The sequence below is a fragment of the Thermobia domestica genome, chromosome 10 (assembly GCF_964235325.1).
Source record: "Thermobia domestica chromosome 10, izTheDome1.hap1.1, whole genome shotgun sequence".
NCBI classification, from domain to species: domain Eukaryota; kingdom Metazoa; phylum Arthropoda; class Insecta; order Zygentoma; family Lepismatidae; genus Thermobia; species Thermobia domestica.
The window spans coordinates 115,580,993-115,597,836 of NC_137463.1; the positions used below are offsets into that span (position 1 = coordinate 115,580,993).

Genomic DNA, 16,844 nt, shown 5'->3' on the forward strand with positions numbered 1-16,844 from the left:
TAATATGTTATCGTTGTTGTGTGCAAATGACTTAAGATAAATACCTAATATGGGTCGACAATCCAATGACTGGCAAAACAATGGTTTACATAGACAACATTCGTTATTGGCTCACTATGCTTAAAGAACTTCTATGCTAAAAGTTACATGTAACTATGCTTAACTTTTTAAGATAAATGTTTTTTATTATATGTAGTAATATATCCACGAACTGGATTATTAACTTATTAGTATCCATACCACAAATATGTACAGTGGATAATATTCATTTTTGAGGATTATTCCTTTCCTTCCTTTTATTCTCATTAGAATTTTGTGCCGACCACTTTTCCCAGTCCTAGTCGACAAGCAATGGTAAAATAGATGTTGTCAATTATTATTATTATTATTATTATTATTATTATTATTATTATTATTATTATTATTATTATTTCATATTTATATTCAGTATTCAGCTCTAAAACATTCGTTCTTGACCATTTTGCATGGTAAGGCAGTAATATTTAAGACTAGGCCCACACGTATAATTATTTTGGGAAGGGTCCAGCCACTACATCTATGTAATATTGAACGAGTATTATTCTACACCCGAAAAGATGATAAGTAATTGTAAAGTACTTCCATCTATATTTTCAGAAAGAAAATGATAGAACCAGATTGTTTTTATAAGAGAAAGAGTACAGATGAAGTGTAAGATCAAATTTACAAGTTACATTAATGACTTTTCTGTTAAACAAGTACAATTTTATTGAGAAATTGTACAAATGTATGTTCACTTAGGAAGTTTAGGGTGATCCGGACTCGGTGAACCCCGGTGATCCCCAGCTCAAAACCTAACCTACTATGCAAGGCCCGTAATATCCATTTCCCTTTGCGAAATATCAATTTTCTTTTTTCCCCCTTTTTTATTGATTATTTCACGGTTAATCCAGGAAGAGCTATTCTAGAGAGCAGTTTCTGGCAAGGCGAGGGAAATATGATCAATGTGGAATTTAAACGGTGGTGAACTTTATCAAAAGGTAATCGTTTCGAAAAACGCTATCAATTAATACTACTACCGCTATTAACACTATTCTTACTATTATTATTATTGTTAGTAACTAGCCTGCGACCACCGGGGTGTATCTACCCCCGCCCTCTGACACAAAAAATAGGGTGTTAGAGAGCCAGGAAAATTTCATTTCTCTATGAGAGGTAGAATGTGATCGAATCGTTCTTCATTCAAGTCTTTTTTGATTGGAGAGTTAGTTTTACCCGCAGAAGCGACTGAAAACGATCACAAACGACGATTGACGAACAAATACGTCTTTACTTGAAAGTATGAATTTATAGAAAAAAAATCGATGATGACAAAAAAGTGCTCGTCAGGACCTTTGTAGAAAAAGATAAATAAATGAAATAACCTTTGTAAAAAAAGTTAAAAATAAATAAACTAAAATGAAACTCGAAATTCGGGGGATTTTATGCGGCTTTTTCGCTGAGTTTAGAATTCGGTATTTGAACTTCTGTTATTAAAACCGACCAAGAGGAAGCGAATAAAGAAAAAAGCAGGGTCACTTTCTCTAATGCAAGTGGTTTAAAATTTAGAAGTGACCAGTTAGTGAGTAATTTAATAATAATAATAATAATAATAATAATAATAATAATAATAATAATAATAATAATAATAATAATAATAATAATAATAATAATAATGACTTATTGCAACTGCCAACATTGCTATTGGTGAAATACAGGGTATTGTGGCGCTGGATATGATTTCCATTTCTTTCTCTTAAAAAGTCAAAAGTTTCTGTGGACATCCGATAGTAATTTTAAAAAATCACATTTTCTTCGCGTAGTTTCTCATATAGCGTGTGAAAAGCGCCTTCTACATGACACACAGCCAATAATGGATGAACCCCGAAGCTTTTGTCACTACGTTTCCTGGTTTTAAGTCGTAAGTACAACAAGGTAAGGATATGTCTTGTTTAGCGTTTCTCAACCTCTTTTTCTTTGGGACAGACCAAAGTAAGTTTCAAATTTTTGCGAGACCCTTGCATGTGAATTTTTCCTAGATGCAAACAAGAAAACATATAAAAATACATACAATATTTTTTTGTATTATGGAACGAATATGATACAAAAATCAAAAAACAAATTACGTAAAATGCTTGAGCAGAAACATATTAACATAAAAGAAACTTATAATTCTTAAGCAGGAATATGAGAAAGAAATATTATCATCAGAAATATCATAAAATCTCGTAACACACCTGACATTTATTCAGGACACACCAACGTGTCGCGACAGAGCGGTTGAGAAATGCTGCTGTTGTTGATAGTTGGATTTATGTTCTCTCTTCCAAGTCCTAAGCTACATCTCAGTGACGGCATTGCCGGCTACGTGTGGGAAGCAACGCCGGCATCAATATTGCTGGAACTTCCGCTGACATTGTCGGCGACGTGTACAAAGTACGCCGTCACCGACAACGGTATTGTCGGGTCTTCCTCCGACTTCGTCGGCATCGTGGTTCAAACACACTTACTCCTTTACTTATTCTTGCTTCCTTCTGATCTCATCCTATAACAGCTGTCTGGTTCCAGTAAAGTTGGTATTTTATTCTTCTATTTCTGTAGAAAATGTATATCTATTTCTGTAATCCACCTTCAGATTCTTCAGTGCTCTGAACATGATATTCCAATCTACGTTGTCAAAAGCTTTTTCTATATCTTCAAATGCTATCACAATCGTTTTTTATTCGGATGTGTTGTTCCTTGATCAACCGTTGACTTAGTATTGCTTCCCTCGTTCCCTGTTTTCTCCTGAACCCAAACTGGTGCTCCGATAGCCGTTCTTCAATTTTCTCTTTCATTCGTTGTGCGATAATTTTGCACAGTATTTTGATTCATGAAAAAACAAACATTTCATTCCGTGTTCCTCGCCTTTATGCGTGCCTTTTCTTTTCGGGATAGGAACCACTATGCTTTTCTCGATTTGTCTTGATATTTTTCTCAAGATATACATTTCATTAATAAGATTGAATAGTTTCTTCTTTCTTGCTATTCCGAGATTCTTAATCACTTCCGTTGGTATTTGGTCTTTTCCTTAGGCTTTACAATGTTGCATTTTCTCCAAAGCATTGTCAAATTCGCACTGTAAAACTGGTTTTACAAATTCATTTTCATCGACTTCTTCCTTCTCTATCTCTTCCTTGTTCATGTTGTCTCCTTTGCATAGTTCTTCAATATATTCCTTCCATCTTCTTGTTATCTGTTCCTCTTCTATTAGCGTTGTCCCGTCCTTGTCTATGATAGTGTTTGTGTGAATGATAATAATAACAATAACAATAAATAGACTGTTCTCGTCAGAAACTTGTGACTTTAAGCTCTACAGTGTAGAGCTTTGCCGACGACAACACACTGGACATTGTTTATAAAAAGACGGAAAAACATTATTCACTAACTTATTATCCACGGTTTCAACTGCAACAAATATTTCTTTGCAATAATGTGAATACCAAAGTGAAATATTGTGTTTCTACACAATTTCCTTTTCTCATATGACTGAATAATTAAAACACTTCCATTGTTGTAAAGAAAATAAAACATGTTTTTTTTAGCGGGAGTCGATCTGAGGACCCTCATGAACTTGACCTCACGCCGTTACCTATTACGTCATCAAGACCTGCTTTCAAGGAAAGCGATACATTGAGTGATTTGTCGAGAGAGTCAAAGCACTTTATACTGCATTGAATTTTTTCCTTGTTTCGCTTTTATTGTGTTCACTCTTTGTGTTTTCCGTACAATGCATGAAAAAACAAATACATTTTTTTTGCTATAATGACGAAGAATACTGTTTTAACTGATCAGCAAAAAGAAAACTACTGGCGAACTGACATGAGAGTAATGTGTAATATCTTATTTTCATGGCATCGACAGCAGCTATAGATAATATTCCGCGGAAAACATGCATACAATGGTTTGATAGATAGTACAAATTCCTGAGTTGCTATTTCAATTCTTGTACTCCAGTATTCTACAGTTATAAATATAGAAAGACGGAAATAACGTATTTGACGAAAGTAATCTATGATTGGAAATGTAAACTTGGATGAATCTACCAGTACTACAAGTTTGGGTAAGATACACTTAGATTCTTAAGGAAATCTTTAATAATAAATATCTTACCCTCAACATCATCTTTCTCCAAAGCTTCTAGTTCATCTTCTAACTCCTTAATAGATCTTTCCAATTCAGTATTGGACCACATAATAGTATCTCTGGAATAAGATTTAAAAGATTACAGGCATAACTACCATAGTATATACGAGGATATATATATATATATATATATATATATATATATATATATATATATATATATTCTATTTTCATATTAGTTATATTGCAACTTAATTACGGACGGAAATATGAACTATACATATTATGAAATTGCCAAATCTTGTGTACTATAAACCCAAGGATATCGGACATTTTCGAAATTTTGAGCAGCAAGTCTCGGACTAGTAACATGATCCTTTGCAAATAAAATCACAATCTCTTTCTGGTATTTCTGAATTTGATTCAGATTTGAGTCTCGTTGACTTACGAATACGAAATATGTATGTAAAAACTAGGGCTTTTGTGCATGAAATGCTGACATGCGATAAGAGGTGAATTCTTGACGATATTTTACGATACCGTCGTCATCGATTAGTATGATATGATGCTGTTAAAAAAACAATCGAAACCGCCACTGCATAAACATTTCATCTCTATGTTTAGTAGACTGATTGAAGCAGGGCTGGCCAAACAATCGATTGCAATCAACTGGTTAATCGCCGTAGGGTAAAGATCAGGAAACTTTTTAAGGAAAAAGTGATATAATTTGGAAAGAAATTTTACGGACCAATCATCATCATTTATTTTTTAAAGTGAATTTCAATTGAAGTAAAATGATTTGAAATAAAAATTCCGAAAACATACTCTTTCTATGAAAAATGGAAAACCATTTCTTCTTTGTTATGTCAAAGAAACGATGCATAGTTTTTCTTAGTAACTCTTGTGTTGCTCTAACAAAAGAAGGCACTTTGAAAAGGTTTGCAACAGAAGAAATATGACTCCGACTTCCTTCCTAAAAGTGAATTAATGATAATGAAAGTGCATTAATTAATGATAATGAATGACAATTATTTTGTCTTACCCCACGCAATATTTGTAAAAGTGAGGATTTTGAATATAGGTTTGAGCTTGTGAATGGAGCTGCTAACGTCTATAGTTGAGAATGAAATACTAGCAAGTGAAAAGGAAAAAAGATGTACGATATTGAGGAATAATTTCGAATAGTAGTCGTGGATGTCAATAATTATTATACGCGTAGAATTTGTTAAGAATTCGTGGAATATGGGGATGATTTGCGAGCCCCTTAACTGACTACGGTTATTCTGTTGGAAAAGAAAACGAAGTTCCTTGTATTTTTTCTTTAAGAGTTGTGGGCACCAGAAAAGTTGCAAAGTAAATTTTGATGCTCTACAGCGGAATAATAAAGATAACAAAGGCGGTCTTGAAATTTACATAAGAAGTTATTTATGAAATTTTGAAAAATACCTTATTTACGACTCTGGGACAGTTATTCATGGGATTTCCCAAAAGAATTAAGGAACTTCAGAAAGTTCTATGTAGGAATCGAAGGTCCAAATGAGCATGTATAGAAGAATGTCACAAACGACATGTGCTTCATGTAAAGCATGTCGATACTTCATACAGACTAATAAAGATGGTAGGAGCTACAGTATGCACTATGCGTGTTGCATACCTCCAAATATAATGGGCTACAAGTAGAACATTTAGAAAATGCTACCTAGACATTACATGGGTATTACAAATTGGAAATAATATCATAGCTCAGTAAAATAATTATTACTAGTGGTGAAAACACTCATAGTATTGACCTAGTCAGAGGAAGCCCTGTTATTTCGAGGCACCTCCATGCACGATTATTGAAAAGGAGAGTTATATTCAGAGGTATTTTACGTGAGATTAGCATCGTACTAAGCTTTACGACTAAAGTGTGATTATATTTTCGTATTGAGCAAAATTTTGATTGTAATCCATGACTCATATCTAAAGGAGCAAACCACCATTTTCCGGTATGGTTTGTCCAAATACGTTAGGAGAAAAGGTAAGACTAAATAAAAAAAATTATGATACTTTTTTATAATTTATGTGAGCATCCCTGTAAAAAAAATGTCGTGGTTTGCATCTTTCGCTGAAAGTCGTAGAGACTATCACCAATGTGCTTCTGAATATGAAAATTATAGTCACCTGTTAGCTAAACACTTAGTACGATGCTAATTACACGTAAAATGGTCTCTGAATATGCCTTTAAATAATTCATATTTATAATATATAATGCACATTATAGAATACATTAATATTTTTAATAAATGTAAAGGATGAATACTGGACATCTTGCCCCAATCACTGACAAATCATGTGAAAAGAAAGAAACCAATAGTTTCGCAAAGATCATTGCTAGTGCAAAATGAATGTGCATTTGGAACAGAACTTCTGTGGTCTGTTTATTCTAGATTTTCTATTTATATACTGAAAGTAATTGTAGGCCTAAAGTTTTTCTTGATTTCCAATTTGTAATATCTATACTATATTTTCTTTATAATAAATATTTATGAAAAGTGAGCTCGGTGGAATATATATAACCCTACATATAAGTCATAAAGCTATATCGAAGTTTATGGTAACATTTTAACATTAGCAATAATCCATTACTTGTTCTTGTGGCACACCCATTTTAACTTTTACATATCAATGTCGTTTGGTGAACATTATAAAGTATTCCTTAACAGTTTAGAAACTCTGTTTCCTGGACAACAAGAAGGTAAACAAAGTAGTGCAAGAATGTTGGAAAGTAAGTCAAATAAGCACTTAAGACTATTAAATACAAGAAATAAATAATGTATGTAAAAAAAATAATGAATCAAGTTGAGTTATAAGAAAACAAGGAAATGATGTTTGATAGATCTAGTCATCTAGTCTAGTCTCCATGTGCAATGTAAATAACGTTGTAAAAGACTGTGCCGTATGTACTTTCTTAACATTAGCAAATGGACAAATCGATTTTTATATATAAAAAAGTAATATTTCTTTAAAACCTAACTGCAATTACAGATAATAGCTAGCAAAGTGTAAAGTCTTGAATGTTTCAAACCAGTCAATGTTTTTATAGAGAAAAATATTAAACAACGCATAAAATCCAGAGAAGAAACAAACTTGTGAACCAAAGGTTTAAGAAAACTCAAGTTATTAATATAAACTTTGCCGAAGATTATTCACATTCTTAAAAGAAATACGAAAAATGTTTCGAAACGAAGAAAAATAGCATACAACCTTGCAAGCGAAGGCAAAGAAACCAAACGTAACTAGAGTAAAGACGAATCATTTCCGCATAGTGATCGTGGTTCAGTGGTCACTGGTCAAGGCGCTCGATCAGTAATCTAGAGGTTCTTGAATCGAATTCACATTCAGCAAGTATTTTTTCTTACTTTAGGGTTCCTGATGACAATTGATCGGCAATGACATACGTTTTATTACATTCAGATTTTGAATACTCGGATGTTAAATACTTGAACTATCAAGTCTTAAGGAATGATAATAGTAACAATAATAAACTAATAATAATAACAATTATGTCGTAGAAGATTAAAAATTAGGAACATTATACCATTACAAGAAGAAACGTGACATTTGGCAAAAAAATATTTCGGTTATGTTTAATGTTGCCCACGAGAATAGGAATTTCTCATCTCGATTCTAAAACAAAACAAACAAAATCGGGATTAGAATTAACATTTTACATTCGAGATGGGACAAGGCTACCTCAAATTATCGTCTCGGTTTGGAGATCAGAATCGAGACAAGGCCTAGAGTATTATTTCTCGTCTTATCTCGATTCTCGAAATAGTGTATGTACGCGCTTTAACAAACAATTGTTCTGTACACTGAACCTTATACGCTATTTTGTTACTTTGTATTTCAGACCTCACTGAATTATGGTCTTTGTATATATTTTTCTCGCAAAGCTTTTATAATTACATCTGCATATTCTACAAGTTAGTTTATTATATACCTTACTGTTCAATGATATTCAGTTATTTTTATTACACATATTTTTCTTAAAACGTTCAGTAGAATACTTTTTATATGAAACCTCAGTGGAACACTTCTTTTAAGATTTGTGTAGTTGCAGAGGTGTCTTGAAGGCACGGAACCCCATCCCCGAAATCCCTACTTTTAAGTAAGTTTTGCCAAGTTTTAGATCAACTTCAAAACTTTTAATAACACTATTATTATTATTATTATTATTATTATTATTATTATTATTATTATTATTATTATTATTATTATTATTATTATTATTATTATTACTGAAGTGTTGTAAATTTAATGGTTCACCCCGTTCCACCCAGCTCCCGCCTAGTGGGCATTGTGCTGGAAAAACGCCGTGTGTGTAGGTTTTGTCCGGGTTCCGCTTCCTCACACTTTCATTATTCCAATATATATATTTTTTTCATTCTCATAATCGACATCTTCTGTAGCTTAGCCGGTATAACCATTACTTAAAAACAAATTTTCTTAGGGGTCTTGTGCGTTCAGTATCCCTACTTTCTACATGAAGTTTGCCTGGAAAATTTCCGTTTAACATTTAGCTACTTGTAAGGACATATGTAGAGGGTATGCCTTGATGATGCTGACACTTCTCCCCAATGCCGACTGTTTTGTAACTTTTGGCTAACGCTATAAGCGATTTTACAGATTTTAGTACAATCTGTCCTCATACGGAACTAGTCTTCTATATAATAATAATAATAATAATAATAATAATAATAATAATAATAATAATAATAATAATAATAATAATTATTATTATTATTATTATTATTATTATTATTATTATTATTATTATTATTATTATTATTATTATTATTATTATTATTATTATTATTATTATTATTATTATTTTATTACCGAATATTTGAGACCTCAATATTACGTCCTATTTCAATGGAGATAACCATACTGAAATTAATAGGAAAACGAAAAGAATTTTTAGGATTTTCTATAACGATGAATTGCCTTATAAGAGATACTTTGGAAGGAAAAGAGGGAGAAAAAGAAGGTGTCAGCTTCTGAACAATACAAAATCGAACCTTCGGATGCCTTAATAAAAACTAATTAGGATTTGTGTTCATCACGATACATAGTAGCGCCCTCTCTTTGGTTAATTAGAGCGATTACCTCCGGTGCTTGGGGTCCCTGTTTCGATCCCAGCTCGCGCCGTGTGGACTTTGTGATGGACACACATCGTGCTCGTTGGTTTTCTCTGGGTTATCCCATTTCCTCCCATTTTCTTTATTCCACCATTTCATTCATTTTTTCGTAATCACTGTCTCCTTTAGCCTAACCGGCATAATCGCGGGACGTAAAACTTGAAGATTTCATTTAATTTTTTTCTTTGGTTAAGTACTTTGGATTTTGTATGCGTTATATTGACATTTTAACAAAATATACGTACTAATATAATAATGAATAGTTCTTATTTACAAATTTTGGTTGAACGGATATATGGAACGTGTTGGAAATGGCGAACGAAGATATTATTATTATTATTTCTAGTAAGAGTGAAAGAAATTAGAAACAGTTCCACAATAAAACAATAACGTTTCAGACACATAGTAGGCCCTAAGGATGACCTTTAGCATTCATAAATTCGCCTCTAATTACGCTAAGTTTTCAGACAATAGGAATCGAGATTGTAGACTGTGACGTCATGTTGTTTGTATTTCCCCTGTGAAGTAAGTCATTTCAACCCTAACTTGTAAGAACGAGAGGAATTGACTATTTTTCATGTTATTATATGTCAGATATGAAAACATTGTAAATGATAAAAACTCTCTTAATTACCTCAGACAGAATCGAACCGTGGACTCCTAAATTACTAAACAAATGCTCAAGCCACTACCCTAAGACTGCTCTGTTAAGTAAGAGTCAAGAAACACTCATGTATGTAGCAAATTGCACACGTTTACGATTCCAATATTTAATTAACCATGAAACTCTGGTTTCCGTCATGATAAAATACTATAATCCAGATAATTCAAATTTAAATTTAAAATAAGGCATACAAACACGCAAGAACATGAAGGAGAAAGTGGTCTTAAGAGTAAATCGAACCCTTAACTGGAACCTTGTGCCCCACACCAGTTTGTTTAATTCACCGAAAGTATCTCCGTAACTTGTCTCTGTTATACTGGGTTATTCCCGTTTCACTCTTTGACGTAAGGTACCAAGAAGGATGAATCTTTGGAAATTCACAAGGAAAGGGGGGATAGGAGTAGCAATTATTATTAGAAGATGACCATATCTCGAAGACTTTCCATTTAAAATAATTTCGTTTTATCAGCAATTTTTAACATTTGACCGAGAAGGAAGAAAAAGGGATGGAGTGGTTTACTGCCTATACAAGATGTTCGAATTTTTTTGCTATATTTGGAGTTCAGAGGAATCCTATATGAGAGACACAAGAGGAACGGAAAATATTGCCAGCTTTTGCATGTGAGGGAAGGGGAGTTTGCTAGTATAATAAATAAATATGGTTTAGGGTACAGAAAGGGAGAGAAGATAATCGATCAATTTTCTCTGTGATAACACACTGCTGACAGACAATATGGTTCAATTAGAGCAGGAGAATAGCATAAGACCTGAATGTCTCTATTCGTTGAACAGAAATACAAATTAAACTATATAATGATACAGAGTAAGTGTACGCATAAGTTCTTTCTATAGTCGATAATTTTTTGGTCATAATTGTCTACTGACTAAAGTACAACCCTATTAGAAAAAAACCTAGAAAAAATAGTTGGATAGTGAAAAAATAAACTAGAAAAGTAAAAGATTATTCGTTATGGATTTCGAAGAAGTATTTCAGAAGAAACTATATAAATTAATGGTGGAATTATTTTTCACTCTGCGAGCGCCAGTTATATAATGTAACGACATCAGAAAAAGGAGTGCCAAAAAGTCTGAATTACAAGAGAAATCTTGATGGTAAAGAAAAGAAAAGTATACAGACATTAAACACGAGAAAGGAATATAAAGGTAGTTCAATATCGATTGTATACTTCTCTGGCTTAATCGATTTCCTATCTTAAAAGAACTATATCGATAGTTGAATATCAATATAGTTCTTTTAAGATAAGAAATCGATTAAGCCAGAGAAGTATAGAATACTTAAAGAGTAATTCTAACAAAATGCAAGGAAATTTTGAAGCGATTAATTCAATGAGAGTAACAAGGAAGTAGAGGACAACTACTATAGGTACAAAGCTCTTTTAAAAGATGAGTGATTCTAGAATTACCTAGCGTTTCAAAATAATTTAACAAAATATCTCTAATGTTTTTAATATTTCTTTTTTCCGTTGTTTAATAAATGTTTTAATTTAGTTGGCTGATTGGAGTTCAGAATCTCTTTCAGCACCGAGGCTGTATGAGAAGTGAACTAATTCGAAGCGTTTAATTCGTACCACATACACAGAGAAAAATCCGTTCTCCGGACAGCGGTATATTGTACAAATATACGGTATCATCTTGCTTACTATAGAAATCATTACGGAGCATACGTTATCCGTATGCTACATAAGCACTGCCCTTAGATGTTACGTCATGCTGTTGCAGGATGTCTGACATCTAACAGTTTTCCGTATATCACATGCATATACTTATGTTACCTTCGTCAGCTATATATTATATACGTCCATTTGTATGTGAGATCCTGACCGCCTACATTGTTTCATACGAAAGGTACGTATAAATGGAACACTTATACAGAAAGTATTATAAAACATACGTTTTCAGTTATACGTCTGCGGTATGTTAAGTCCAAAAACTACAGAAATTACGCATGTAACCTATCTTTTTAAGTACGCCACCTACAATTTTTTTTCTCAGTGTAAGCTAACTCCGTGAATCAAACTACGGTTACGCGGCGCCGAAAACGAGTATACTAACCATATAGCAAGAGGGAGTTCTTATTTAATTTAGGTTATTTTTTAGATATCAAGGATGAGAGAAAAGATATTTAATAAGCAAAATGATATTCGAATTGAAATGAAATAAAAGCTTTCATTTTTATGTCCCATGATTATGTTGTGCACGTAAAAGGAAGTGGTGATGATGAGAATGAACGAAATGGTGGAATAAAGAAAGTCAGAGAGCATAGAGAAAAATCACACATGCGGTGTTTGTCCATGACACAGCCTACTTGGTGTGAGCTGGAATCTAACCAGGGACCCCACAACACCAAGGTGAAATCTCTAGCACTGAGCCACTGCTGCCTCAAATGATGTTTGAGGTAGATGGAAGGGATAAATTAGGAATGTGTATGAGATAAGAATCAGATCTCTGTTTTAGTTATTAAAGAGAAAAACTACCGAAGATGGCAAAAAGATTGCGATACTGATAAATAAATTCGAGAAAACTTTGTGCAAAATGAAGTAAAAGAAAACTGAAGTAAGTGGCATTGAACATATTATAAATACAAGGGAATAAGATAGAGAAAGAGAAATGTTTCGAAATTGTAGTGAAATGACGAGAGTCCCATCATAAGATTTATGAAAGGGACTTAAGATTTCCTTAAATAAGAAATCGACTACAAAAGTGTGAGAGCAATAGAACAATTACCCTCAAATCTTATGGAACCATAATTCAGCTTAGAATATTAAGGAGAATATAGAGAGTTTAATAAAAATTTTAGTTTTAGGATCATAAAGGTCACTAGAGATGCAATTGGATGCATCGAGTAACTGCTGAAAGGTTTTTAGACAAAGGAAAGAATGTGTACGGTAGTGTTCACTAGTTTTGAAAAGGATTTTAACTCCATGAACCAGAGATGAAGTGGGTCACTGGGTCGTGGGTCAACAGGACGTGACCCACTGTGACCCATCAACCCACCATAACCCACTCGAACCCACCGACCCACTCTGCTCAGTGCATTGTGGGTATCATCTTCTGCATACTGGTAAATTTGTCTACGTTTTACTTTCAAGGCCTCCAGTTTTTTCCCTTTTTCATTAGTTTCTATTTATTACCTGAAACGAGTATATCTAACAAGGAGAAAGCAGACTTCGGTAAATGAACTTCGGAGCCATTTTTCGCGAGGGGCAGTGCACATTGAAAGTGTTAATACTACAAACTGGGAGAGCGCAATTGGAAAAAATAGCGGAGAAAAACGGTCTTAAAGTTTTCGACTCGCCGGATATATCTTACGAGGCGTATAAACATCGTGACGCCGTGAAAGAGTGAGGTGTGTCAGCGACTAACGTGGAAAGGGTCTCGGGTTCGATTCCCAGTTGAGTCAGTTTCTTTGTTTTTTCGCATTGACAACAGAGTAGCCATTTGTAACCACAAGTAAAATATTAAATCACAGTATGTTTATAATGAATAAAACAATAGAAATTTTCAAAATCAATTGTAAGACCATTCAATTATTCATGCTAATTGGCAACAAAATGTAATGTATTCCACAAATATATTGATATGACGAGATATATTATGATTACCACAGTCCTTATGTAAAAAGTGTTCTTTACGCTTTGTGTCTATATCTGTGGACAGTGTGCAAATTATAAGGGGAATAAGGGAGAAATTCGGTTTGGTAATACTGGATGTTGCTATAACCAGGGGCGTCATTTCAGACTTCGCTTCAGGGGGGACGAGGACCACCGACATAAGACTCACATTTTGTAAACTCTTCGGGAGGGAAATTGCCCAATCTTGAGTGGGAATCGAAACCCGAACCCTTTGGACGCGAGTCGGTGCTGGTCCTCACTCTTTCACGCTGTCACTTGATAACCTTATGCTTCGTATGATATATCCGCTGAGTCGAAAACTTTAAGACGCTTTTCCTCACTATTTTTGGCTATTGCGCTCTCCTAGCTTCTGAAAAATGGCCCCGAAGTTTATTTACCAAAGTCTGCTTTTTCCTTGTAAGTGAAGAAAGAATTTCAAGCACTTTTAGATATTGATATTTGTAATTGTTATAGTAGCAATAGGATTTACTACTTTGCATTCGAGAAATAACCTGTGCATTTTTACAGGAGCTGACTATTGGAATAAATACGTTTATGAATCATCTGTAATATAGGAATTATTATATAAAAAGTGGAATGTAACTATGTGTGAGTAATCATCACGGCCAACTGCCAAAATCAAATGAAATTACTTTGGGTAGGCGCCAATTCCAACTAGAATATTATCATATCGCTTTCATTATAATACATATCATAAGGGAAGAATGTGGGTCCGAATTTTTGACAAAGATCTGTTTAACTTCGGGAGCTGAAATTCAGTATATTAACTCTTTATTAAAAATAATCAGAACTTGTCCTAGCATTTTTAAAAATTATCTTTTCATGGAGGAGGGGTTGTTTCTATATATGGGAAATTGGTAGTGAGTTGATATATAAAAATAATAGGAAATTATCGATATTAGTTGAGAAACAAACTGAGAATATTAATTGAGAAACGAAAACTACACTGCTTCGCATTTTATATCTATTGCTCTTTATTATAATAATTGCTGAAGCTTGTGTTATTGTATGAAGCGTTCAGAGCACCAGGCAATCAAATTGTGAGAAAAATAGACATAAAACTTGTACAATAAGGTTAATTACATGGAAATTTTAAGTTTGTAGATTATGCTTAATTATATGAAAAATGTTTACACTCTTTATATATATATGTTGGCCAACTTTATCTTGATTTGAAACTTTCAAATTTTATCCTAATTTTCATTGACAAATATCTGTAATTCATTAAGAAGATAATTATATATAATAATTAAATTGAAATTCGTCGTATGACAAACACATTTCCATTTTAGATCACCAAAGTCTGGTCCATCGGAATTGTAACAAAGGGGTGCTTGAATGGTTGATCGTTGAAGTTCAAACTCCGATTCGTTAAACTTTCACAGCCTTGATTTTATTAAAAGTGTAAACTCAGTAAAGTCAGTAGAGAGGAGGGCGTGAATCATGGGTCAGAGTTGATGGCAATGAGTTGGGTGGGTAATGTGTGAGTGTGAGTCGTGGTGGGTGGTGGGTCAGTGCCTCATAATATTAACGTAAATTATCTCTAATAATACGAAATATGGGCGGAGTTATGGGGGGCATGGGAGTAATGCCCCCCAACTGTTTGACAAAAAATAAAAATGCCACTTACAAGATCCTTCAATTCTCGTTTATGTTTACCATGCCCCCCCTCCCAAGAGGTAAAAGGTTTACCCCCAGCAGACAATTCCTAACTCCGCCCATGAATAACATTGACGTAATTTTAATTTAAAATTATAGTATTCTGTGTTTTTGTCCCCCTTCCAATTTTAACAACCCAGAGACGTCGATGATATATGCTTATTTTTGCATATGTCTTACTCAAGAAGGTTCTCCCCTTGAAGTCTCCCCTTGCGCATGCCACTGTACAGTATATCTATATACGTAAAATACATTCTAATACGACGAACAACTAACTTGCCTGTAAACTTTATCTTAAAAGTTCCTAAATTTTTAAACGAAACGTTTCTGAAACCCGTCTCCGAAAATGAAAAAGCGATTTTACGAAAGTTCATACAGTGGCGTGTTAAGAAACAAATCACAGTGTATCTTAAAAGTGGTTCTAAATATTTTAATGAAATTTAATGAAAAACTTTTTGGATACCAGCAAGGAATTTAGATAGGCTTTAATTTTCTGAAAATTCATTCAGTGGCGTACCTAGAAATCTTACGACGTAAAGTGAACGTCTTGAAAAGGGTTCTAGAATTTTAATGGAATTAGATTTTTAAAAAGTTTTCGTTTAGGATAAAGCGATTTAAATAGGTCTTAAATTTTTGAAAATTGACTCGACGGGTATGAACATTGCCTTCAATATGACTACTTTCTTAAAGTTCATTTAATCTGGAAATATTTTATTGATATAAATACTTTCTTGAGCAATGGTTGATCCACCATTTTTAAAAAAGAAAAATACGCAGTTTTTCACGCTTATATTTTCGTGAAAATTTATGGGTTGAACTGACTGGTGTAATTTTTCTGCCTCTTTCAAGTTTCTTAGCTTGCTCCTGGCAAAAGAATGTGTTCTTCGTATGAATAGGTAAATATTTCAAGAAACACAAGGATGATACAGAAAGATTGAGAGCAGGATGTTTCATAAACTGTTTTTGCTTAAATAAAAGCGTTCTTTTAGTTTAACTACACAAAATAAGAAGTGTCCCCTTTTTCTATCTTCATGACTATTTGAAAACATTCTTGGGGGCAAAAATTATCTCTGACAGAAATTTAAAAAGAAACTCCTTCTCCACAAGGGATATTCCTGGCATCCATCCTGTTAATTTGGACACTGTCTAAGTGAAGCTAATTTTCACTGATTATAGGGTCATGGAGCTAATTTGTAGCACAAGTGAATTTTTCCTTTAAAAAAGGAAAAAAAAAACTTTCATTTCGAACATTTTTCTTGTGTGATGCTTATCTCTGCAGATATTTTTCAGTTTCAAGTTTAAAACTCACAGTGTCACTGTATAAAGAGCAACCACACGTGTGTGTACTTGAGTCGCAATGCTAAAGAGTCTAAAAGAAGCTTCGATGAGTAATGGGGGTGTAACTCAGTGGTAGAGTGTCCGCTTCGCATGCGGAAGGTCCTGGGTTCGAACCCCAGCACCTCCAGTGTTAAATTTTTAATCGTATTTATATCGACCCTTTTGGAACTTCAAATCAAATTCCTATGATTTACGATAGGA

General features: G+C 33.5%; 1 protein-coding gene and 1 non-coding gene across 3 annotated transcripts in view; one reads left to right on the plus strand and one right to left on the minus strand.

Moving 5' to 3' along the window:
* LOC145662668 (uncharacterized) overlaps positions 1-16,844 on the minus strand; it is a 148,590-nt gene that overhangs the window by 89,937 nt on the left and 41,809 nt on the right. For both annotated transcript variants that reach the window (XM_081728470.1, XM_081728469.1), the window contains exon 2: positions 4,171-4,262. In XM_081728470.1, the coding sequence (XP_081584596.1) occupies positions 4,171-4,262 (92 nt within the window). The remainder of the gene's footprint in view (positions 1-4,170; positions 4,263-16,844) is intronic.
* On the plus strand, positions 16,699-16,770 carry TRNAA-CGC (transfer RNA alanine (anticodon CGC)). Its single transcript has one exon. It is a non-coding gene; the product is annotated as a tRNA-Ala (tRNA).